Raw genomic sequence first — 23714 nt, 5'->3', positions numbered from 1 at the left:
TATGGTAGCATTTATCCTTCAACTATTCCTGCGCTGTATTTGTCGATGCCTCCAAATGTGGCGCATATCAACGCGGTGTGGCGATTCGCGTGTGCGCGTGTGTGATCTCTCATTGCCATTTTTGTGTGGAAATATTAATGCAATTTTTGCGGTGACCTAACCGTCTTGTAAACCCAGAGAAAGCCTACCTTCTAAATACAGTTTTATTCAAAATGCCTTCCCTCGAGAAAGAGTAAGTGTTGGTGTACCTAGATGTGTGATATTCAAGCTTTTTGCCATATGCCATATGCCCCTTCAAGGCAATGTTTTGTGACGCTATGGAGAAAAGTAAGGCTGCAGGGTAGAGTTCATATTTGCCCGCTCAATGATGTGCAATCAAATTTCAATGTGTGTTGATGTGTCACATGGTTCGGCCCAGACAGACTGCAAAGCCTGACAAGCTCTTGTTATCTTGTAGATGCGGAAGCTTTCATTTGGTTCCTATGTCAGTCGGGGAAACTGTGGTCAAATCTTCCATTTTTAGAAAGCCTTCCATTTTTGGAAGGATTTTCTATATATGGGTACGCACCTTCCAAAAATGGGTACGCTGACGACGTCATCGTACCCAAATATAGAAAATGTTGCGCATATGTTGGAACTTACCGATTTCCGCCGAACATGAGGCAAATGCGACTATCGCCCCTGGTCGCTTTCTATTCGCCATAGTGAAGTGTCCATAATCTAGCGTGGATGCCTAAATCCCAGCGTGGATGTATTTTAGGTAATTTTTCAAAGTAATGAGTCGTGGAAAATTGACAAAAATTTACCGACAAACGATGGTTTTATAAGACTTTATCAAACATTTTGTAAGCAAAAAGCATCAAAAACGAAAAGTAAATATCCTTAAAAGTACTTTAGTGACGGGCCATGCTTGTTCGATACCGCCGACTTTATTTACAGTGCGGAATTGTCTGGACAGAGTGCGGCGGTTTCGGGAGTGTAGTGGCGAGTAAAACTTGTATTTGTTGCCGTTTTCTGCATTTATTAGCATATTGTGTGGTTGATTTCAATTTTTTAAGGCTTTTGCCAAACATTTGGGTGGAGGTCTCGTCATTTTTCAATGTTTTTTCCGGAATATGGGACGAATTAAATAGGCGTTGCTGCGCCGTTTTTCGTGTTACTTTCTATCGAAGGAGCATGAATCTTCAATTTATATGAGGAATAGTAAGTTTAATTTAAACCATTTTTTGTCAGGGCTATAGCTGTGTTCCTCCTGGTTGGTTATTGACCAGCTGTTTTCTCTTCTGAATTTCTATGTGTCCTCTAGAAGTAGAAAAAGAGAGCAGTGCGCCAGGACACCATGCTATTATATCACTATGTACATTGACATAGCATGCCTGTATTACCAACACTAGCACTGCTGCTTCTCCTTATATCAATGATCATAAATGGCAAAATCAACTATTAATGTTACACATTTAAAAAGGCCGTAACTTAAATCAAAGAATGTGAATCACAGTTGGGAACACTGAGATTAGACCTTCCAATTTTGGAAGCCTTCCATTTTTGGAAAATGCATACCCATTTATGGAAGGTCCTTCCAAAAATAGAAGATTTGACCACAGTTTCCCCCACTGATGTGGTGCAGTGACCTACTGAATCTGTAAATATTCTTTGCAGTCTAGTCCAGGTTCATATTGATATTAATATTGAAGGCTGGGAATGCTGATCATGACATTGTCTCAAAATTTTACATGGCCAGTGTGTTGAATATAATTCATATGACAGACTGTAAATATTGCAAATGGCCCATCACCCAGTTGTCATAGTGTGTTTCAGATCTGCTGTGGTGCAGTGCATAATTTGTATTTAGCTGTGCAGGCCCCCTGTTGTAGGCACTGAACTGAACTAGTGTTGACCTGAATAGTGTAATAAGTTCAAGGCCTAAGTTAGGTCTTGACCCACCCATGAATTACCTATGTTGAACTGTGGAGATTGAGAGGGCCTGTCAGCAACCAGCCTTGTTCAAACTGTGGCTGTGTTTGTTTATATATTAAAAGTGCAGGCATGATATGCTTTTGCAAAATGTTTAGCTGGTTTGTACTTTCTCATGCAAATTTTCAGTGTTCCTTTTGCAAGCTTTTTCGCTTGATGTTGTGGTCCTTTACAACATGATATCATAGCAAATAGGTATGTATTGGTGTGAATAAGCTTCATAAATATTTTCATATTTATTATTGTTTGTATAATTAAAGGCAATGGCAATTTCATATAATGACAAGTATTGTCATCATTTTCTTTCAGAACAACTTCTTGGGCTGATGACATCGATGAAAATGAAGGTAGGTGGCATTTAGGTCTGTGGACCTTTAAATTCCCTTCATAAGACATTACCATGTGACATTTAGGTACCCAGTTGACGTACATATTTTATTGAATGCCTAGATTTGTGATGTTAGTTTGTTTTGGTTTAGGTGCTCAACTGTTAATCCATTCAGGCATTTTGAAGTATCCATCTCTTAATATTAAGTTACATCTTGCACTTTTAAACAAAGTCCTGATGCAAACTTTGTATTTTTTACAGGTATTTTTGGGCATGTGAACGGGTTAGTGCATAGTGGGTAATCTTGGTAGCCAGGAATTGGAAACTGTGATAGGTACAGGCGATGTGAGTAAAAGCTCCAATTACTATCATTGTTATAAATTGTGTTTAAGCTCCCAAATTTGTGTTTACAGAGCCAGCACTTCCCCCTACTGAAGTCAAATACCTTCCCAATGGCACCAAAATTGTGACAGAATACAGATTTAATGATGATGACAAGAAAGAAAAGGTAAGTCACAGCATCCTGTTCTTCCACATGCAAGCGTCCTGAAATACCAGCATGTTAATATTTAGTCTCAAAGGAAGATATAAGTACTTAAGGAATTACTTGATAACAAGCTCTGATGGAAGATCTGTGCTCATATACCTCATGTGGTCGAAATTAAGTGAAATGGTTCTTTTTGATCTATCACACCCTGTAAAGTGCACCTTCAAACACAGACAGTGGTGGAAAGTTCCATTATTTGTCCGCCCCACTCCTTGGACTACACTCATCCTCCCAATCGCCCCCAGACGGTTACCACCATTAAAGTGGAGAACCGCAAGGTCTCCAAAGAAGTCGCCAAGCGCAAGGTATGGGCCAAATTCGGCCAGTCCAAGGACGACAAGCCGGGCCCCAACACGGCCACCACCATCATGGCTGAGGAGGTCAGCATGCAGTTCATCACGTCCAATGAAGATGAGAAGGACGACAATGATGATATGCGAGCCAAGCTCAAGGAGCAGGGCAAGGGCCAGCTGCTCAAGTGTCGTTTCTGTAAGGGCGACCATTGGACATCACAGTGTCCATACAAGGAGATTGGAGGCCTGGAGGAGGTGAGTGACTCTTCTACTCTTCTAAGAGCTTTGCTGTGATGTCCCGTGGCTTTAGTTGGGAGACATATTTAGCGCAGACCGATGAAATACTAATCCTAGCTGAAATCAGAGGCTCGCATTGATTGATGATGTTTCAGCTGACGCCGGACGTGATAAAATTGCATTTATTGTCGCCGTCTACTCGTTCCATGTAAATGGCATCATTTCATTTTTCAGTCAGAATTAATGCCTTCGGGATGTTTCGATAAATTACTACATCATTATTATCCGTAAGACCATGCGGGGTGCTTTCCGCTAAAATTTGTACCATATCAATTTTGTTAGGTACATGTTCTCTCCCGATTTTGCTTACGCGATGCCTCCGCTGCTGTAGTGGTGGTATCCGCCTGTACTCTGCTGTGCGATATACTTTTTCTGCGCGTCTGATGTGCGCATCTGCACTTGCCTATGTTACTTGTATTCCTGTTATTCCTTTTTCCTGTGGTCATCCTTCTGACACATTTCTGCGTACCGTCTGTCAGGTAAAACAGGAGGAGGAGGCCACCAGCACCAAAATGTCCACCTCCACCGGCGGCAAGTACGTGCCACCCTTCATGAAGGAGGGCGCCAGGAGCGGCGGCGTCAGCATGGCCAACTCACGGGGCAGAGGTGAGGAGCGGTGGTCGGTCAGAGGGCCGGTCTGTCGTTGACCGGCTGATGGTGTGGATAAAGTGTTGTGGGCTTTGAATGGGGGAGATATGACGTTTGAGATCATGTTTGAATTCAGTCGGATTAACTGATCGCCGACTATCTATTGATCTATGTTTGATAAATACTTCTATTGTGCCTAAATTTCGCCCTGTGTAGGCTTAATCGATTTCAATATAAGATGAGTGTTTTATGTTATAAAGGGTTTTATTTCTGAGTAAACAGACTGTGTTTTCAATTATGGATTTCAGAAAGCAAAATACCGGTAACGTTAACCTCGTATTGAATGACATTTAACCCAGGTCTGTCTCTTCTCTGTCGTATCTGTCCGCCTATCTACCACACCTCCCGCCGTGTGTGACTGTATCCGTGTGACCCCGCAGACGATTACGCCACCATCCGCGTCACCAACCTGTCTGAGAGCACCCGCGAGTCGGACCTCGAGGACCTGTTCCGCCCGTTCGGCCGGCTCTCGCGCACCTACCTGGCCAAGGACAAGACGACCGGCCTCTCCAAGGGATTCGCCTTCATCAGCTTCCACGAGCAGAAACACGCCGAGGAGGCGATCCGCCAAATCAACGGCTTCGGCTACGACCACCTTATCCTCAAGGTGGAATGGTCCAAGTGAGTACAGCACGTGCTGGGGATGAGGAAGGGAACAGGGACAGTATGCTATAACCAAGCTATAACCAAGGCTCCGCTATAACAGAAAAGGCTGATAGCGGAATGGGTGTGTATGGGCTCAGCTCTCGGCTATCAGAGCTCTTTGAACTTTGAACTGAATTGGTATGACTGGGAATTCAGCCTGAAACAGACTCTTTTCGCAGTCAGGAAATGGCGTGCGAGAGCCTATTCAAATACATGGAAGCACAATCGCATCAATCGTACGTACCTCCCGCATGGAATTGATGCGGGCAGAATTATAATGTATTTGAATAGGCTCTCGCATGCGATTTCCTGAATGTGGACAGCGGAAAGAGTCTGTTTCAGCCTTTAGGTTATTTAGGAAATCATCGTCGCTGATTCATTAGAAGCTATCTATGCCCTCTATAAACAGAGGGAAAGAAAACATGTTCTATCAAGTCAGACTCTCTGTGTGTTCACTGCTTGGCACGCATTCGGGAATTATAAATATTCTTGCCTTCTAACTATGTGTTGTGTTGAACATTTCACTCTCTTTACATGTAATATTCCGTTATTTGGAGCAATGAGTCTTTATTTTTCGGGACAGTAGATATGTAGGCTGTGTTTTTTTTTTATATACAGAACTGTAATTTTCATTTGGTACAGTTGCAATTTCCTCGATTTCCACAATGGAAGACATCATTGATTTTTATTTTGTTTGTTTAACTAGTATGACTTTCATTTAAATCGGTACTATTTATTGCGTAATCGGTGTCGTTCGACTTACTACATTCACTTCCAAGTAAACGCACAATCTGTAGACAATTAATTCAATCTCCTTTCTCTTTCTTTTCAGACCGTCAGAGAAATAGGATCTTCTCAACCAACGCGCGTCTTTTTTAATGTATATGCATCGACCTAATTGGAATCAATACAGGTTTTTCGGGTGAAAGGTTTATGTATTTCACAAGACTATGCTACATCGGATGCTAATTAAATTATTGAATTAATAATTGTTTTGAAAGTCATCACAAGCTGCAAAAACATTGACGAAAATCCGTCCAAGTGGGCTCAGTTCGTGTCAGTTCAAACCCTTGATCACAGCTGTATCTCTCACTTCAGAATCTCATCTCACAAATAGATCAACAGAATCACTCGCTCCATGACAGGTTACAGTATAGCGGCAAGTATCGCCTTAGTAGGGTTGTGTCGGGCAGTTAGAGGCAGCCCGTCGCTGCCGAGTTAGACTGTGGGACGCTACTCCGTCCGCGGCAACGCTCCCGACGGGGCGCGGCGCGGACGTCGAACACAACTCGCGGCGCCGGCGTTAGGTGTCGCGTCGGTCGGTCCGGCAGGCGGCGCTGCGGTCGGCCGGCGCCGCTAGCCGTGTTCGGTGCTGGTGCAGGCTGAAGTTGTTCCGGCTCGCTCACAGGCTGTTGTAACCGTAGTAGCTGTAGACGAACTCGTCTTCCACGTCGATGGCGTTTTCAGCGCCCGGAGGGTTTCTCCTCATCTGCAGCAGTTTGGTATAGTGAGGACAGGGGGCGCGATGTGTAGTATTAGGCGGCTCTCGGCGCTAATTTTGCGACGTTACTAGCGCTTAGTGGTAAATGTAGTAGTATGTTGCAGAGACCATTTACTTCTTGCCAATTTTTTGGGTTTGGTGAAAATGTAAATGTGTTAATCACAACATATAGCAGTTATCTACATCAATATGCGTTAGGCATCACGTTATACAGCAAGGAATGTGAACATTAACGCATGTATTCATTTCGCAAACTGTATCACGTTAATGTATGGTCAATCCATACTAGGTAAGCACACCATTAATACGCTAAAGGCGACTAGCACTACTGCCCAATGCCTGTGCTCTAAGCGTCCACTACCACGTGTTCAGTGTCCGTCCAATGTCACTAGACACTAATCACTATGGTAACGTAACGTAGTCAAATGTCCAGTCGTCACCGTGGTATCGTTACTAACTGTAGGTACTGCATCATTTTAGTTCGGCTATGTCAACTGCAGTTAGTTACTAAGTTAATAGTCATTTGTATCTGCATTTAGCGTAATGATTTCGCGACATGTAGGTGCAGTGTTGCTACGTTGTCAATCGTCCGGTGAACGCGGTCAGCCAATGTTGGTAACACAGTCATTTGATGTCGCTCCATCCACCAAGCAGGATCATTGCTAGTCTGTAAATCGGTCAGGTCATGTCATGTCTATTTTCAGGTCGGGCCATCTGGGGGTTAATGTTTGCCGGGACAGATCCCTTATAAGTCTTTTATGTCCACCAGGTCAGTTTTATCGGTTGTCCCCAGTCTGTTACGAGTCAAGTCAAGTTTTATCGTGTCCGTCCATGCTCAGGTCATTCAGTGACCTCCTCCAGGTCAGGTCAGGTCAGGTCACCGCGCGGCCGGGGTCGTGTTAGTTACCATTACTGGCCGTCCCAGATTCCGTTGAGCGCCTCCTCCTCCGACTGCAGCCGCTGCTGTAAGTGGCGGAGCACCGGGCCCGGTTAGCTCGGGTCAGCGGGGTGGGCGGCGCCGGCCCAGGTTAGCCAGTCACATGGGCGTTAGTGGCCACAGCTCAGGGGTCACGGGGGGGGGGGGAGTGTTACACTGAACTGTGGGTAGCCGTTACAGGAAAGGTAACACTAAATACACAAATAGGGTCCTGAATTGCCGCCGGTAGATTAGATGAATAGGGTATGATAAATGATTATGGTCTTGCCATTGCTGAGGGGTTATACATTCAGCGTTACACATTTTGGCAGCTGTTATGGGTGTAAGTTGAGCGGTTCAATGTTGGCAGCCGTTTAGGGCGTAAGATGAGCGCCGAGCGATACAATATTGATTGCTGCTGAGTGTGAGTCGAGCGATATCAAAAGCAGCGCTCTGCGCAAAAAATCAAACCTTTGGTTAGGCACACCGGTACTGGAATTCGCGCGAATGTTCTCGATACTTACATGCGTTTTTCATATCTAAACAAATGGATGTCAGACACGGTGATCGCTATGTTTCGAGTAAAGAGATGACACAAAAAAAACGTCACAGATTGAGTAACCGCTATCTCTGGACCCTGACTGTCTTTCTATCTCCTTTTTTTCACTTTTACATTGTATCTACTTTTCCTAGTCTATCTTCCATGTCATCCGCGCCTTCTATCCTTCTCCCAGTCCAATGCCTGTCGCCCTCTCCGCATCCAACGTCTCCCCTGGATTCCACAGATGACAGAACCCCAATCTTTGCCTCCCCAATATTACCATTTTGCGTCTGCCTCCTCTTCTTCCCCTGCCTTTTCCGTCTACATCCCTCTTCTCCGGTCTATCTCTCCATCCCTTCCTTCATTGCCTCTCCCCGCGTTCTCCCGCCCTCTCACCAGGATACGATGTTTCTCGGCGCAGGCGAACTCTGTCTCGTCCACGTCCCCGTAGCAGTCCGACTTGTAATCGGCCGGCAGCGGCCGACCCTTGAACTCGCAGAGCTTGCTCAGCGGTCGCGACTTCACCAGCATGTCGTCGAAGGACTTGGGCTTGTAGAGCGGACAGTAGAAGACGTCAGGCGTCTTGGGGTTGTACACGATCGACTTGCGCATCATGTCACCGGCCAGGCAGCAGCCCGCCTGCCGGTCGGCCAGAGGTGAGAATTGGGTGGGATGGAAATAGCGAAATCCGTTGTGATTAGTCACACGTGCCTAGTCCGTTGAATTTATCATGAATCAGCCATGAATTGGTTACGATTCGTCAACACATTTTTAGGTATGTGGATAAAGAAAAGTTGGGGGTATGGGGGCTCTTGTCCGACATTGGGACAGTGCCGTCCGTTTCAAAAGTGGAGCAGTCCTGGCTCATGTCTGCCTCAAGGCTTCAGGCTTGTCCACCGTCAGTCCTTTGTGCCGAGGTCAGGGACCGTGGAGGGTGGGAGCCAACCGTGACGTCACCGGCGCGGGGGCATGACCTGCGCTGTCATTGGTCGGCTGCTCTAGACAGTAGACGACCGGATGTTAGCGGAGGGTGGTTAGAGCTGCAGTTTTATCGCGCAGTCAGACCCGGTGACAATCCGAGCTGTGGCATCTGGTCTTGCTCGTGTAGTATGTAGGTGCCTTAAAGGAAATAGTTCACTTTTTAACATGGGTTTTGAACTGGAATAGCAGTTCCGTAGCTTGGGCTGAGACGAGCATAAATCAGGAGCTTTTACAGCCCAACGATCACCCTAGGCAAAGATATTCTATTTCTCGTCCCGAAAAAGGTGTCTTGCGTTGAGGATGTGTGCCTTGCATATATTTCCATCCAGTATGAAAAGAGCATGGGTCCCGAAAATTCTTCAGAAACTAGAGAAATTATCTACGAGAACTCTAGAGAAATTCTCGTACTGATCAATTAGGACATTCAGGGGAACATTATCAGATCGAGCAGATCGCCCAAATGCCGGTGGCTGCGATAATTTCTCTGTTTCTGAAGAATTTTCGGGACCCATGCTCTTTTTATACTGGATCGCGTGTGCCTTACAGAAACTGAAAAGTTCTTCCTATATCAAAATATAGAAAATAATATTTTGTTATAAAAAGGTTTTATTTTCTTTGCTGATTATTTTGAACATAAAAAATCATAAATCCGTTGCAAAAAAAATAATTTCGTGAAAGTGAACTATTTCCTTTAAATGCTGGCCCAGCTTAGTGGACATGAGCTATTCGGTTACCAACCAATAAGGCATAATCCTCTTAGGCTGAGCTATGAACCGCGAGATAAACTGATGTGTGAATCTCACCAAGCCAGAAATGTTGGATGGCTTCAAATTCATGTGGCTGTTTGTTTTACGAGTTTTGAGACGGATTGGTGTTAAGGCTTCACCTCAGAAGTCAGGTCCATTAGTCATTTAGAAGTGACGGGACGAAAGCCATTGAGATGTCCTGTGGTCGCTTGCGCTAAGGTTTACAACCCGCTGAGATTCATACGTGTAAGCTCGTGTGCGGCCAGCCGCACGACACAACAAGCACCTGACCATCTATTCAATATTTACATATGTTGTAGATAAGATGTAGTGTGCACTGTTCTCTTAATTGAAGCCTGATTAACCTATGAGCTTTTGGGCGTATTTTTAGTATGACCAGCATCGATTCACAGCGGTTGTATAACTATAAATGGTGCTTTGTGACACAAACTTTTGCTAAACAGAAATCAGTGTCGATCAAACATGGTTAAATCAGATATTGGAACAACAAGAGCGCTCCTAAAGCTAGATCCATACAGCCTCCAGTGGCTTGGGATTGAGGGTTGTTACAGGCTGCGGTAGCGGGCGCAATTGTTGATCGCTCCGTAGTGGACTTACCAAAGCCAGCAACATCCAGGCGCCCGTTAGTCGGCCTGAAAAAGAGAGACGGATATCATCACTTTGTGGCTTTTGCAACTCCCAAATGGAGCTGGAGCTTTCAAACCAATGTTGTCCTTGTCTTGCTGCTTTATAGCTAAGTTCTGACGGCTTGCAAAAGATGTATGTACAAATGTAATGAAAGTTATGTAATGTACAAAAGTAAATGCGCTCAGAGGTCGGGGCGCCAACTATTTATGTCTAATTGCATTTGTCACGTAAAAAATTGGATAGTTTTGGGCTGGCCTGACCTGTTATAGACTTGTAGGAGCGTCAATGGGATGCAGATGCCAAGATGCTCCCTAGGACCGGAGCTTGCATGAATGCAGGGGTCACCGCCCGGTCATGCACCGCTGTGCAGGGGTCACCGACCGACAAACCGTGCGACGGCGCGGCGGTGCGGTGCGGTCACAAATTATAGCCATCTGTTGTTCACGATAGTGTTGGTCTCCCACTGGCCACTGCGGTCTCAGCGGTCCGCCTTTCTCTCCGTGGTCCGTCGCTGTATCCGTGTTTTTCACGGTCTTCGTGGTTTGCTGTGGTCTCCCATGGTCCACCGTAGTCTCCGTGGTCCACCCTAGTCTCTATAGTCAGCCGTAGCCCCCATGGGATGCCAGCAGCCTTCAACGGCCGCCGCGGACCAGTTTTCGGTCCAGTTTTCCTCCATTGACGCCTGTGTCCGCCTCTGACGGCCCCGGACTGATTTGGGCAGTACGGGTGGGCCCCGGCCCCACACCGGACCGGACCTCGGCCGTCCCTCCCACGCCGAGCACGGGGTGAACTTTTCCCGAGCCGCCGGGTGGTCAGGACGAGCTCGAATAAATGCAACGGGGTTTATACTAGCAGTTGCTAGTGCCTGGAAGCGACGACCTGTATGCATTTCGCGGTAGCCGAAAATGAAAAAGTTTTGAACTCAGAAATAAGTGGCTTCACGTTTATGTTTCATGAGCACGAAGAAAGGCCAGTGGGACGGATTTGTCAGACAGTTTGTCAGACAGGTAGTTGAACTGCTTTGGGAAGAGCTGGTTCTGGGGAGCTGCCGTTGGGAGCTGGTTCTGTCACGTTTTAAAACAATGACAAGACTCTACAAAGCTACTGATGTTGGAACCGCAACAGCAAGCCTCATTGCAGACGTAACGGGGACGGATCAGAGTTTAGAGGCTCAAGGCCGGTGGAGTTGTAACCCATTTTTCTCGACATGATCTGCGAGTATCGTTTCATCTGGGTCTGCCGTTAATCCCCTCTCAGTTGTTTGCAAACTGCAGGGATTGGACTCGTGAGCTGAGGTCGTGAGTTTGTCCACGTGCGGCGCTGCAGCTCGTGGAAATACCTACCGATATTGGTCACGCCGACGTATTAACTTTTCACGCGTTCCGAGATAGAGTGTCATGTATCGAGCATCGAATTTCGAGACAAACAAACGAATACAGACAGTTGCAAAAGTGATAGAAAATAACGAAACGCATGCCTTGAGCGGCGCGTTTGGAGACTGCATGTAGCGATAGAACAATAACCGCGGCGACTTTACGAGACCGTCGGGACTGCAACTAGTCACAAGCACGTAACCCTCACCGCGGAGACTGCAGCGGACGATAGAACAACAACCCCGATGGCCTTATCGTGACATTTGGAGCTGCGTGAAGAAGAAAAATGTCAGAATTGGGAAACTTTTGGAACATGGCAATGCTATGGATATTGAAGCGTAATAATTTTACTAGAAGCTGAACTTGTGGCAACGCAGTTACATTACGCTCGGCATGCAAACAAGGTAAGTGTACCTTCTCAGTTCTCATTAATTTTTATACACCCGATTTAGCTTTGCTTCTATCAACATTTTGTCATCGTTTGGGAGCCCTTGTCTCGATATTCCTCCATATATGGGACGGAATTAGTGACCAGCTGCGATAGGTATGACGTGGCGAGGGTGACTCGACCTCGGGGAAACCTTGGGGGCAAAGCCATTTACCTGGGTATACATTGTCAGACATACGTACTCAGCCGTGCATTTATGCCTATGTGAGCATGTATATTCATTCAAATTATCTACGCGCAGGCTTTAGTGATTGGCTTCTTCTCATCCTCAGTTCAAATGCCTTGTCTGGGTGCGAAGAGCGGCGCGTAATACGTGGGCTCCGGCTGACCTGAACGATATGGTGCCCTAATAAGCTCTTTGTCTATGGGGCTCCTCTTTTGAACACGGTCCCACTCCGTGCAGTCCCTCTCCCACCATCCACCACCTCCCATGTCCCCCTCACTCACCCATTCTGCGTGTCCCAGTGTCCGTCAGCGGTGGTCAGTCCGTTCCAGGTGGGACGTCCGCGCTCCTCCGCAGCACACAGTCGTCCGCTCTGCTCGCGACCGCCGCCAGCCAAGGCCCCGCCGCCACCGTCAGCTTTCACCTTCACCGCCCGCGCGCAGTAAGGGCGAGTTTAGCGTGTCCAACAGCGAGGAAAACGCCCGTGCTGACCCGAGTGCGGAGGCGCCGCGGCCTGTGACGCAAAGATGGCACGGTTCGCCGGCCGACGTTTTGCGAACTGGACCGATGGTGATGTTGGTTTGCTAGTTTTGTTGCACTATTTTACACTTTACTGTGCCCAGTAGCATGGAGTTCGACCTTGTCAACTACGATTCTGAGTTATATTCGGTCTGAGGGGCCAAAACGATGATTTTTTTTTTTTTTGCTGTTACAGTGTCGATCGACTACAATTTTGATCCTCCAATTGTGCCATTGCCCTTCATTATTTTCGCACGCCTTCCGTATATCGCTCCTGACGCCGCCTCTGTCCGACCGCCTCTGTCTCGTCCTGTGCGCGCCTCTGCGCTGACTCAGTTCCAGCCGGCCGTGGAGCACCTGCTGGAACCTCCCTACGTGCGCTGTTCGGCATTGCCGGCGGCACCCGCGCTGTTTCCTCACCTGGCCGCCAGGCGGCAGCAGGTGTCGACGGGCAGCCGTTACAGCGGAGCCGACCGGCCGCGAGCGCGAGCCGTCGTCAGTTTCCGGTGGGGGAGTGCCGCGCCCTGCTGAGGCTGGACCCGTGCGACATGGCCAACACCATGTGGGTGCTACTGCTGACCGTGGGAGTCCTGCTCTTCCACAGCGCCACTGCACGTGAGTAGTAGGGAGGGTGACCGGAGGGGTAGGGGTACCCGCGGCCAGTGACCTTGAGTAACGATCAGGTGGCATGGGGGCAGACTGTCTGTGACTCATTCGGAAAGCAGGTCTGCTCTCAAGCTCTTACTCTTCTTTTGAAAGAAAGCATGTTTGAGTTAGGTTCATATGGGCCTTTGGACAATGTCCTTTGTTGTGTCCCAAAGCCGTCATGCCGCCACATTTGAATTCGTCCTTCGATCAAACTGATACGGGGACCCTCGGCCTCAGCTGTCTTCCGTACCGCTGGCAACCCACCCTGGGCAACCCATTGAATCCACTGCTGGAACTCATGAACGCCGGGACAAAATATGTCGTGCAATGATGCTGGTCTCCCCAATATAAAGCAGCCTCATGCTACGTCACATTCCAGAGCTCCCCCTGTTGATAAGTCACGTTCCTACGCCTGCTGCTGACCAGAGATGTCTGTCTGTCAGGGATGACGCATTACCGGCGTTGATGGGGAGGGGAGGGGCGCCGGGATCTCCACTCTCCAGCCATGCTTCGGAGTAACGCCCTGTGGCAGTGGGAGAGCTAATGTGTGAGACAGCGACTGTGTGGCCCCATTCTCAGGGCGGGGTATCGTGCCCACTGACCAGCCAGCTGATATTCACCTATAGACTGCGCAGCGGCTTACAGAGTTCGGGCACGGTGGTTATATAACCTTTCTCAAGCCGTTTTAACATCGCATCGGGTTATGTTGAGCCCTATACATACATTTTGCAGTTTGTAGCCTAGCGTTTCCAAAGCAATGTTTATGAACTTAAATTGATGGTGGACGAATAGTGCACCGCATGAACGTCAGTTTTATTTCCTCGCTTGTCATCTTATTTTGTTGTTACAAACGTGCTGTTATGCGTCTGTCGCATGATCCGTCTATTCAGTTCGGTATTGTTATTGCTGACAATGGTTTCCGTTAGCAACGACACGAAAGCGACAGAAAACTGTATTTAACTATAAAAACGTCACGAACAACGGGAAGGTAGTTCGCGACGAATACTCCCGCATTAGTCAGAGTCACAGCACTATATACCAGCACTACCCACCAGTACAACACTATATAACTACCTCGGATTGTAATCGCCGGATAATCATGCTGCCTAATTAGCAGAGCACTAAATGCTTTTCGCGTCAATAATGTTGCCTACGCTCAACATAAAGGTACGATGGTCATCCCGACATCCCGGCGTTACATAACGACCCTTTGCAAGTACCAGCACTACCTACCAACGCCTGTGCCCACCACCGAATTATACCTTCGGTACCTATAACGACCCTTCCTTTTGCTCCCACCAGAGAACTGCACCATCCCACAAGTGATGCGGGACCAGTGGTACAGCTTCGAGAACGGCGAGAACACGATCACGGAGCTGGACGCGGTGCGGATGTCGGGGCGAGGCCGGTGCGTGGAGCTCGACCAGGACAGCTACCGCTACACGATGCTGTTCCGCAGGGACAACTGCTACTTCTGCGTCCAGCTGCTGGTCCGCACAATAAACGTCATGGAAAAGCGCGAGAGTGAGTTATGGGAGAGGGGAGGGGAGGACGGGGCGGAGACACTGGGTGGTTGTGGCGATGGCTCACGGACAGCTACATATAGTCGTGATATAGGATGGTGCTTCTAGAGAATGATCATATTCATTACTATTGCCATTTATCAAAAGCGTCTCGTTTTGCTCCTTGGTTAAAGCTGAATGTTGCTAGTTTTTTTTTTGCTTTACTGCTTGTAACGTCACACCTTTAAAAATACCCCGTTGATTCACGGTAGCCAATCCGTTCGTCTTCAGCTGCGTGTCAGAATTTCCCGAACTCGTTCCAACCGACGCTGAAGCAGGTGTGTAAGAACCTCGACCCGGAGCAGGATCTGATCACCATGTTCAACGAGAACTACCGTCCCAAGATCTGCCGCTCCAGCTTGGAAGGCACCTGGCACTTCAGCTACCAGAATCGGTTCAGGTCAGTTTAACCGGGGGTGGTATTACACACACCGGGTGAATTGGCACGTAAAGCTTACAGAGCATTGGTGTTCAATTTCGCACCCAGTTTACCCCTGCGTTACTTGCCTTATTTAAACTGATCAATCTTATGCACCAAATTTCAGTCAGATCGATAAACCAATCGGAAGCGATTGACTTCCGTATGTTTTAGCTACGTGTAACCACTTTGTCTTTCTTGTGTATGAAGTGCGGTTAAGTCATACAAATGCAGGATCCCGGCGCACACCCTTACAGCGATAACATCAACTCGGAACTCCTCCTCTGCAGGTTCACCGGCGAGTGCGCCCACAAGGACAACCGACTGACATCGTGCCAGGAGCTCGGTAACCAGTTCCTGTTCGCCAACCAGAAGTTCACACTCAACTACGCCGAACAGTGCGGCAACCCCAGCCCCGAGACGGACCCCATCTACAGTCTGCGAGACGTCAGTCAGGGCCCGGTCGAGTTCGCCTGTCTGGGAGACTGGAAGGTCGGCAAGGATCACTTCTTCGCCGTGGCCAACACCAAGGAGTCTCGTAAGGAGGAGAAGTACCGCTGCTTCCTGAAGAACCGTGACGATGACCTGCTGCTGGGAAAGAGCATCACGCCCGAGTGTAACGTGCTGAAGACGCCGCAGGACAGTCCGGAGCGACTCAACCTGACCCCCGGTAGGTCAGCGTGGAGTGGAACCGGGTCGGGGTGAGGTCATGGGTGACGGACTCGGAGTGGGGTCACGGTGTGTCGGAGTAATGGTAGAAAAGGTCAGCGTCAGCTCTAGGTAAAATGATGCAGTGATTACAGAGTGAATGTATCTTATTATTTCGCCCTAATTGGCTAGCATGTCAAGCATTTCGATAGTTGGGGTGTACTGTCTGACGGGAGCTTTTCGTCTGGTCTATATCTGCCGTCTCTGGAGACGGGAAAAGATAAACGTGATATCTTATGCACCGACCAGGAAATCAATACCTATCAGAGCTCGATGGCCCCCGATAGCAGCTGTCCCCCAGCCGCCAGTTCCCCTTTTCCTCCCTCTCCCCACTTACCCTCCCCTCTCACCCTACAGTGAAGTAGAGATTGCAATCCCGGGATCGGGATCCCGGGATCCCGGCGGGATTTTAATCCCGATCCCGATCCCGAAATTCTGCCAATCCCGGGATCCCGAAAAGAATCAGTTTTCACCTTAAAAAGAATGCAGCCGCTGCACGAGTCTTGTTTACACTGTTTATTGTGCTGCGTGACATAAAGCAGATAAACTATTTAGCTGGCACCCCGTATTGGCCGTCCACAATCGACCGTGTTGGTAGCTCTCGGGTATCACCCACAGCGGTTAAGCCGCTTAAATACGTACGAAAAAAGGTCCCGAAAGCCAAAAAAAAATGCAGCATCAGCGCTGCAACATCTTTATCAGGATCACAGATCGTTCAGCGATTCTGACTTGCCCGTCCGTGGCCGGAACAAAGGAGGTCATCAAGACAGTCTTTGAGCTCGTGTCGCAGAAAGATGTCACAGATGTCACGCAAGTGACGGCAGAGCTCACTGATTCAGACGTTGAATACGGTAGAGTGGAGCTCTCCCAGTCAGTGACTCTGCTCTCAAAGCGACTTACGAGCAAATTCTGAGAGACATTAGTGATGAAAGCGGAACCGGGAGGAGTTGAAGTGACCAAGCGACGTCTTGAAAACATTGTGAAATAGGGAGCTGCCAAATTTGGCGTACACTGGTTGCGAGTTTTTAAGTAGACCAAGATGGCAATGGCTTAAAACTGTCGCGCTAACTACGAGTAGCGTAGACGAAGAGTGAGTGAGGCGTGGATGTGCTGGAACCTGTCTAGTAAACGATCTGGTCGACGCACAGTTTTATGAAGGCCAATTGGGAATAAATGCTAATGCTAATCAAATCGAAACGTTTTATTCGCAAATTCAATCGTTTTTAATGCAAATGACATGGTCTAAGGATGGCTTTTGGTTGCCTCTTTGTTTGTGGTAAGCTTAAAGACGCAAAATATGTCAGTAGGAAATCACTCTTACGACATTTAGTGACAATGCCGGGATCCCGGGATCCCGGGATCCCGAAATAAAAACTTTCGGGATCCCGGGATTGACAAAACGTTCCGGGATTGCAATCTCTACAGTGAAGTCGGAGACGGTCACACCGCTCTGTAACCTGCCGACCAACTTCAGCGGCGAGTGGGTGAACACAGCCAACACGGACGCAGACGTGGTCATCAACTCGACCCACGTGATCGAGACCTACTACCCGGACGAGGGTCGCTACCGACGCACCGTCTACACCTGTCTGGAGAAGCAGGGCAACCGGTTCATGATGGCCCGACAGAACATCGACGGATGGTGAGAGAGGCTTGCTTCCCTTTGGTGAGAGGCGCGGGGTGGTTGATCATAATGGTGAGCGATATAGAGTAACACGGGGCCTGCATTGCCTTGCGGCGCGTGCTATCAACGAGCGACGCTTCTGAGTGTGCCCATATTTGAAATTCGGTTGATCAATGTAACACGCAATGTTTCAGTTGCCAGTCGTCCCACATAGCCAGACTTACGCTCAGCGTAGATAAAAGCACATCCATCATCTAAACATCCCCGCTCACTCGTTCTCCCCGCACCTGCGCCCACAGTCAGACCGACTACGTGTGTTTCGACTTCCTGCCTCGTCACCACAACGTGATTCGGTTCCGGCGGGGCCGCGAGCTGATCCAGAGCGAATTCCACACGGTGTGTGCGTGGAAACAGTTCGAGGGCAGCGACGGCGTGAAACAGATCGGCGCCGACGGCTCCTGGCTCTACAACATCATGGTCGGTGAGTGACACCGGGGCGGCGGGTGAACGGAGAGGGTGGTTTGGATGGACAGATCTGTCTAGAAGGAACGTCAAAAAGTCAAATACCTCCGTGAGCTGCCGGGAAGAGACGGCGACCTCCGGGCGGATATGTGTCTATTTGGTCAGAGACAGCGACCTGATAATACTCATGAATTGGACGACATCCTCTGGTAATGATCTTTTGAATGTAATCGGAAGTTGATGGTGTCCACAGCGTGTGGTGTTTTACGTCGGCTGATCTGCAGTGTTTTATTTGGTAGATGGCGCTAGGATCGATATACCTGAACTAGTATCATGCTGGGTATTATAAGATTTTGTGAGCTGATTCAGAGCTTTATCGCGACATTAACCTGCGCTTAATCTCCTTCCCCAGATCTAATGCCTGGTTCCCCTTCATAAACGGTGTCTTTGAAGCGTAACCAGCCCCCCCCCCCCCCCCCCCGCTTCGCCTCCCACAGCCAAGAAGCCGGTGCCGATTGGCTGCCCTGTGGCCGGCATGTTCAAGTTCGACCAGTTGGGTGAGATCAAGTTCCGCACCCGCATCCTGCACGGCATCACGGACTCGCCGCGTCCCGACCTCAAGTGTCAGTACGTCATCTCGGAGTTCGCCGCCTGCCACCAGGGCCAGAAGGCGCAGACCGAGATCAGCATCGACAACGAGAAGTGCTACTCGGTCGACTACCTGGGACGGCCGCACGACATCTACAGTCAGTATCTAGATCTAGATAGTGTATCTAGATAGCGGCGGTGCATGGTTGGCGGGGCGATGGTATTTATTTTGTACAGAGTATTTAACCCGCGCCCTGGTGGGGGGGGGGGCTATTTTTTGCCCCCCCCCCCTCCAGACTTTTCGATATATCTCCAGAACCGCTGCGCCGATCGTCACCAAACTTTCAGTACCCTCCCGGACATCAATTTTACACATTGTGACCAAAAATTTTTCCAAAGGCTATGATAGGTTGGCCGGAAATGACGTCAGAGTGACGTCATGTTCTGCCGTTTTCGACCCAAAAAAGGGTTTCGCGGGAAGAGCTGTCAGGCCTATAGCTTTGCAAATACAGAAAAATGATAAAGACATAAAAGCTGTAGAATTGATAGGGCTACAAAACTGCTATCTCGGATTTTCGAAATTTTTGGATTTTGACCCCCAAAAATAAAAAAAAATAATTTTTTTGGATATAATAATCGAAAAATCCAAAAAAGTTTTTTGAATTTCGCAAAAACCGGAATATATGTGATAGTCCTTACCGCCTTCCATCTACATACCAAATTTGAGATTGATACCTCGTTTTTTGGCGAAGTTATAGCGAAAAAACTGTTCAAAATTGATGACGTCAAATTTTCAAACTCAATTTTAGCAATTCTAGACCCCGTAGCGCAAAACAAAGACCACCATTAGACTCCCCGTGACGAGCTGCATCGAATCAATACCCATTTTATGCAAAACTATCAACTTTAAAATTTGACCTTTTTTGGCCTGACCTTGACCTGACCTTGACCTGAACTTCACCAGAAAGTGACCTAAGCCGTACCTGATAGTCTTATAACCAACACCATTGAGTTGGAAATGAAAAATTGGCCATAAAACATGCATCACACAACCTTAGTAAAGTTGGGCTCATGTGACCTGACCTGTGACCCTTGGTGACCTGACCTGTGACCTGACCTGGTATTGTCAGTGACCTCTAATAGCAACATATCTACTAGGCAACTGACGCCCTACCGCTGATTATCGACAAAATGCGTTTTCCTCGGTGTTATAGCGCATTCCCTAGCAGACCCGTGAACGGTGAAACATTTCATCTTTGACCTGACCTGTGACGTCATCGGTGACCCCGAGGTCAATGAAATTTGGTTTCCTTCGACAAATTTGATAGGCCTTTCGAACGCCGTTTGAATTTTGCGGATCCGTCCAGTAGTTTCGGAGATACGAGGGGGGGGGCAAAAATAGCCCCCCCACCAGGTCGCGTTATAAACAGACCCCACCAGGGCGCGGGTTAACGCAGGTGGTCGTATGTTTTCCGATGCATGATCAATATCCATCAATGCTGCTTAAACGAATGAAATGTTAATGCATCGTATTCGGCATAGTTCGATGCCATTGTTACCCTGCTATAACTATGCCTTTGATCGACCCTGCTTTTACTCCACGGGCTGCTCTATGAGTATACTCAACGATTCTTTCTTACTATGTTTGTTTCTTATTAAATGTATTCGTCATGAGAATGATAAGTAACTGGACATCGTTGTGCGCAGGTGACCCCGATTACAAGATGCAGTGCGTGGGATTCTGGCGAGAGAACCTGAGATCGTACCTAATCACATACGATGAGCTGGACCCGATCAGCAAGTACAGATGCTGGGTAAGTAACTAGGGAGGGCATGGTAGGTCAAACTCATCAGTGTTCCGATGGCACGTCGTGAAAAGCCAAAGCATTATATCCGTGGTATATAGGCCCATGTTGCTGTATCAAATTCGCTTTTGCCCTTGTGTTCTCAAACAAGTCTGGTATGTGCCAGTCTATGCAATGGCAATCTGGCAATACAGACAGACTGCCATGCATCTTTTCTACCAAAGTAGGCTATTCCGTGGCCATTTGTTGTCATACGGTTGTTGGGCCTCGTGCATCGGTATTTGAGAAAGTAAATGCAGCCCCTTGGCAAATCGTTGCTCTGGAATCGTCATAAAATCGTTAATCCCAGATTGTTCGTCGTTAGATCGTTAGGTATGTAGTTTATGTATCTACTTTTTCCCAAAAATGATTTAACGATATGCGATTAACGATTTTCTAACAAAATTAACGATTCAAGATTAACGATAACGAAATTAATGATTTACGAATACGACTAACGAACTTTTTGCTGCATTTACTTTCTCGGCTTGTTCAATCCTATCACCATCAGTTTTTCTTAAATAGTTACTTGCATTTGGCACACAGCATTTCTATGTAGATCTTCGTCGGATACCAAATTGCTGAAATTAACACCAATCCTGTCACCATGAAATCAAATTATAACTATTTGTTTGTTTGCAATATCTTATTTACTTTTTGCGGTCTTGATCAGTGGAGCACCGTGTGTAAAATGGCTTGTGCCACACTGCATGTCAGTGCTATTGGTGGTAAAACAATCCAATTTTTCTGACAACCGAAGCTTTTTTGTTTTTTAAGTTTTTATGACGCTGTTAAGTTACATCCACACATAAAATCGAACAGGTGGTCTGTGAAATGTTGACACATTTCACAGTGAAATGTGCTGTTCATGGAACTCGTCAGTACGATTGCAGTACCGATGTTCGTAAATATCGGCCAGGCTGCAGCCCTAGTAAGACTGGTTTTTAACGCCTAGTGAGATGTTTTCATGCCCGATGACATTTCTTCCAATTGCTAAGGCGTACTCGTTCTGATAATTCCTGGTTTGTTCCATTCCTTTTCTATGTTCGCTACGGAAATCGTGATTCTTGAGAACTTCGTGTGAAGCACATTGCTAATCCACCGATGAACACCTTACGAAAAAGCCGCTGAGACTTGCGAGCGACATAGCGTCAGTCGCTTTGGGTCTGACATTTCGCGGAAAGCGGCGCTGTCACCCACCGTCAGCGAACAAGGCGGCCCTCACCGCTGTCACTCGCGTACCCCGGCCCGTCGACCGTTACCTCTGACCTGACCTTTACGTCAGGTGTACATCCGGACCGACATCAACCGGATCAAGATGTCACAGGCGGTGGGCAGCTTCTGCAACATCAACCAGCGCGCCGACTCTTCCAACTACACTGAGGGCGCCGCTGTGTTCCTCGACCTCCGCGAGAACGAGCGAGAACGTGAGTGGCGCCGGCGATGTGGCGTCGAGATAGCTGCTTGACTAGAAACAACTACAAACTCAGACATGAGACAATATCGGATTTCGTATCCTAAAATGTTCTTATATGCTAACGTTTTAGCCTGCTTTATTTCGTTTCGTCAGTTCTACTCTTGTTCTACTTTTCCACTCTTCTGCACCTATTCTTGAACGTATTTAAATCTCGTCGACAATTTCAGGTGATCGTTGCCCTCTGTACTTTGACGACGGAGAGAATCCCTGGGAGAAGAAGGATCAGTACTTCAAGGTGTTCGACTTCAAGTACAACAGTGGGTCGCGGCTCGCACCGGCCGCGACAGTGCTTCTCTCCTGGCTGACAGCGGCGGCTGCTCTGCTGTAATGTGTAGAACAGTGCTGCATGAGGGCGGAGCGGTGGATGTAGGGCAGGAACAGCAGCTGTCGGCTGCGACTGTCGCTTGCAACATCAACTGCAGATTACCTGAACAGTAGTTGCCAACGGCCAGAACAGCAGTGCACGGAGGCGGTCGTTGCAGCAACCGAAGGACCGAACGAGGCCAGTGAAGACTGCGGGGCCTCTGGCCGCCTTTCACTGCGCTGGTCTTGTGTTTCCAGTGATCTGAGGACCAACTCCTGGTGACTTTCGTGTGTAAGAACTATCCGAGGATGGCCATTCGGGAGACCAGGACCCCGACCGATTGCAGCCAGGTTGTGTAGCGGATAACGCCTTCGATGGTGCTTTCTAAGAGACTGCTGTTCTGAGGGAAGATCGACAGGCCCAGAATCTGCGGAATCTCAGCTTACTATCTGCTGTCCTCAGAACGAACCGACTCCTAAAGCTGGGAGTCCCAGCATTAGGCATCCCAGCACTGTATGAGTTTCGATTCCGTTGCTGAATTTGATCCGGGATCAAATACAGTAAGTTAGGAATAATTATTTGTGAAAACACACATATTGATGTTTTTACGACTGCGCGCATTATTCATAAACATAGCTGTCATCGAAGTACCTATGTATAAGCTCCACTCGACGTAACCGCGGACGTATTAGTGGAATGAACTGTCGAGTGCTCATGTACTGCGTTAAGTTAGGTGATGAATTGCTGCGTACGAAGGTGGCCCTGAACAAGCATTAGATATACACCAATGCTATCACACGTGTTATTCCTATACGATTCTTTTTGTATGGCGCACTTTCATGTTTGTACATATATGTTGCAATGTAAATAGACGTAGCGACCTGAAAGTTGGTTTTATGAGTGGTGATTGAGCTTGAAGTAACTGATTCGATCTTATTGAATGTTTCCATGGTGTTTAGTGAGCTAAGCTGCCGAAAAATTGTCATCCGCAATTTTTATGATTATATATAGCAGCCATGTAATGTTCCACAGCTAAAGCTGCTTTTCATTGCTTAACTCACCTTCGAGTGTCCTGGGAATTTATACTTGCACAAAAGGTTTACTTGCAAATACCTAACTCACACAATTGACAACACAATAAATTGACAATTTAACCATTTAAACTGATTACGCCTGCCTCACACGATTTAGCTGCACTTGGACTAAATCACGATATAATTAATGGTGGATGCCTACGAAATGCGTAAGATCGTCTTAAAATTGATAATTTTCAGTGAGAACACTTGGTCTTGCTAATGTTACATACGATTGTGAAGCCGACAAATTTAAAGGAAACCCTCTCGGCAGCACATTTCAGGCCTCAGCAAACATCACACAGTGCATAGTTCTTAGACTGTAGGCCCGAACGCATGTCATTCGCTGTTAGGAGATCACGTGGTTACATGACCTTCCGGTCGGCTGGTCACTGTCGTTCGTCAAGGGTGAGATGCGAGGACGGATGCGTAAACAAA

The 23714-nt window shown here is 47.7% G+C and overlaps 3 protein-coding genes across 5 annotated transcripts; 2 read left to right on the top strand and 1 right to left on the bottom strand.

Moving 5' to 3' along the window:
* Window positions 1–74: 74 nt before the first annotated feature.
* On the top strand, window positions 75–5660 carry LOC122365730 (eukaryotic translation initiation factor 3 subunit G-like). Its single transcript, XM_043337191.1, has 7 exons — window positions 75–232; window positions 2284–2321; window positions 2716–2810; window positions 3095–3397; window positions 3919–4045; window positions 4468–4708; window positions 5565–5660. The coding sequence occupies exons 1-7, from the start codon at window positions 213–215 to the stop codon at window positions 5578–5580; spliced, it is 840 nt and encodes a 279-aa protein (XP_043193126.1). The 5' UTR covers window positions 75–212; the 3' UTR covers window positions 5581–5660.
* On the bottom strand, window positions 5647–12448 carry LOC122365731. Of its 2 annotated transcripts, XM_043337193.1 has the most exons (5): window positions 12334–12446; window positions 10036–10070; window positions 8087–8329; window positions 7141–7196; window positions 5647–6221 (listed from the first exon to the last, which is right to left on the bottom strand). In XM_043337193.1, exons 1-4 carry the CDS (start codon window positions 12335–12337, stop codon window positions 7143–7145), a joined length of 336 nt encoding a protein of 111 aa, XP_043193128.1. In that variant the 5' UTR covers window positions 12338–12446; the 3' UTR covers window positions 5647–6221; window positions 7141–7142. The 2 variants fall into 2 exon arrangements, with proteins under 2 accessions (XP_043193128.1, XP_043193127.1); XM_043337192.1 differs by lacking the exon at window positions 7141–7196 and having other exon boundaries at window positions 12334–12448.
* Window positions 12162–23090, top strand: LOC122365729. 2 transcript variants are annotated; one of them, XM_043337189.1, is made up of 11 exons: window positions 12162–12491; window positions 12905–13183; window positions 14519–14740; window positions 15010–15178; window positions 15487–15866; window positions 17330–17546; window positions 17828–18009; window positions 18488–18736; window positions 20286–20392; window positions 21708–21849; window positions 22067–23090. In XM_043337189.1, exons 1-11 carry the CDS (start codon window positions 12317–12319, stop codon window positions 22225–22227), a joined length of 2283 nt encoding a protein of 760 aa, XP_043193124.1. In that variant the 5' UTR covers window positions 12162–12316; the 3' UTR covers window positions 22228–23090. The 2 variants fall into 2 exon arrangements, with proteins under 2 accessions (XP_043193124.1, XP_043193125.1); XM_043337190.1 differs by having other exon boundaries at window positions 12462–13183.
* Window positions 23091–23714: the final 624 nt, after the last annotated feature.

The sequence above is a fragment of the Amphibalanus amphitrite genome, unplaced genomic scaffold (assembly GCF_019059575.1).
Source record: "Amphibalanus amphitrite isolate SeventyFive unplaced genomic scaffold, NRLGWU_Aamphi_draft 000759F_arrow, whole genome shotgun sequence".
NCBI lineage: Eukaryota > Metazoa > Arthropoda > Thecostraca > Balanomorpha > Balanidae > Amphibalanus > Amphibalanus amphitrite.
The sequence above is the reverse complement of the archived record's forward strand: the minus strand, read 5'-3'. Positions and strand labels throughout refer to the sequence as shown.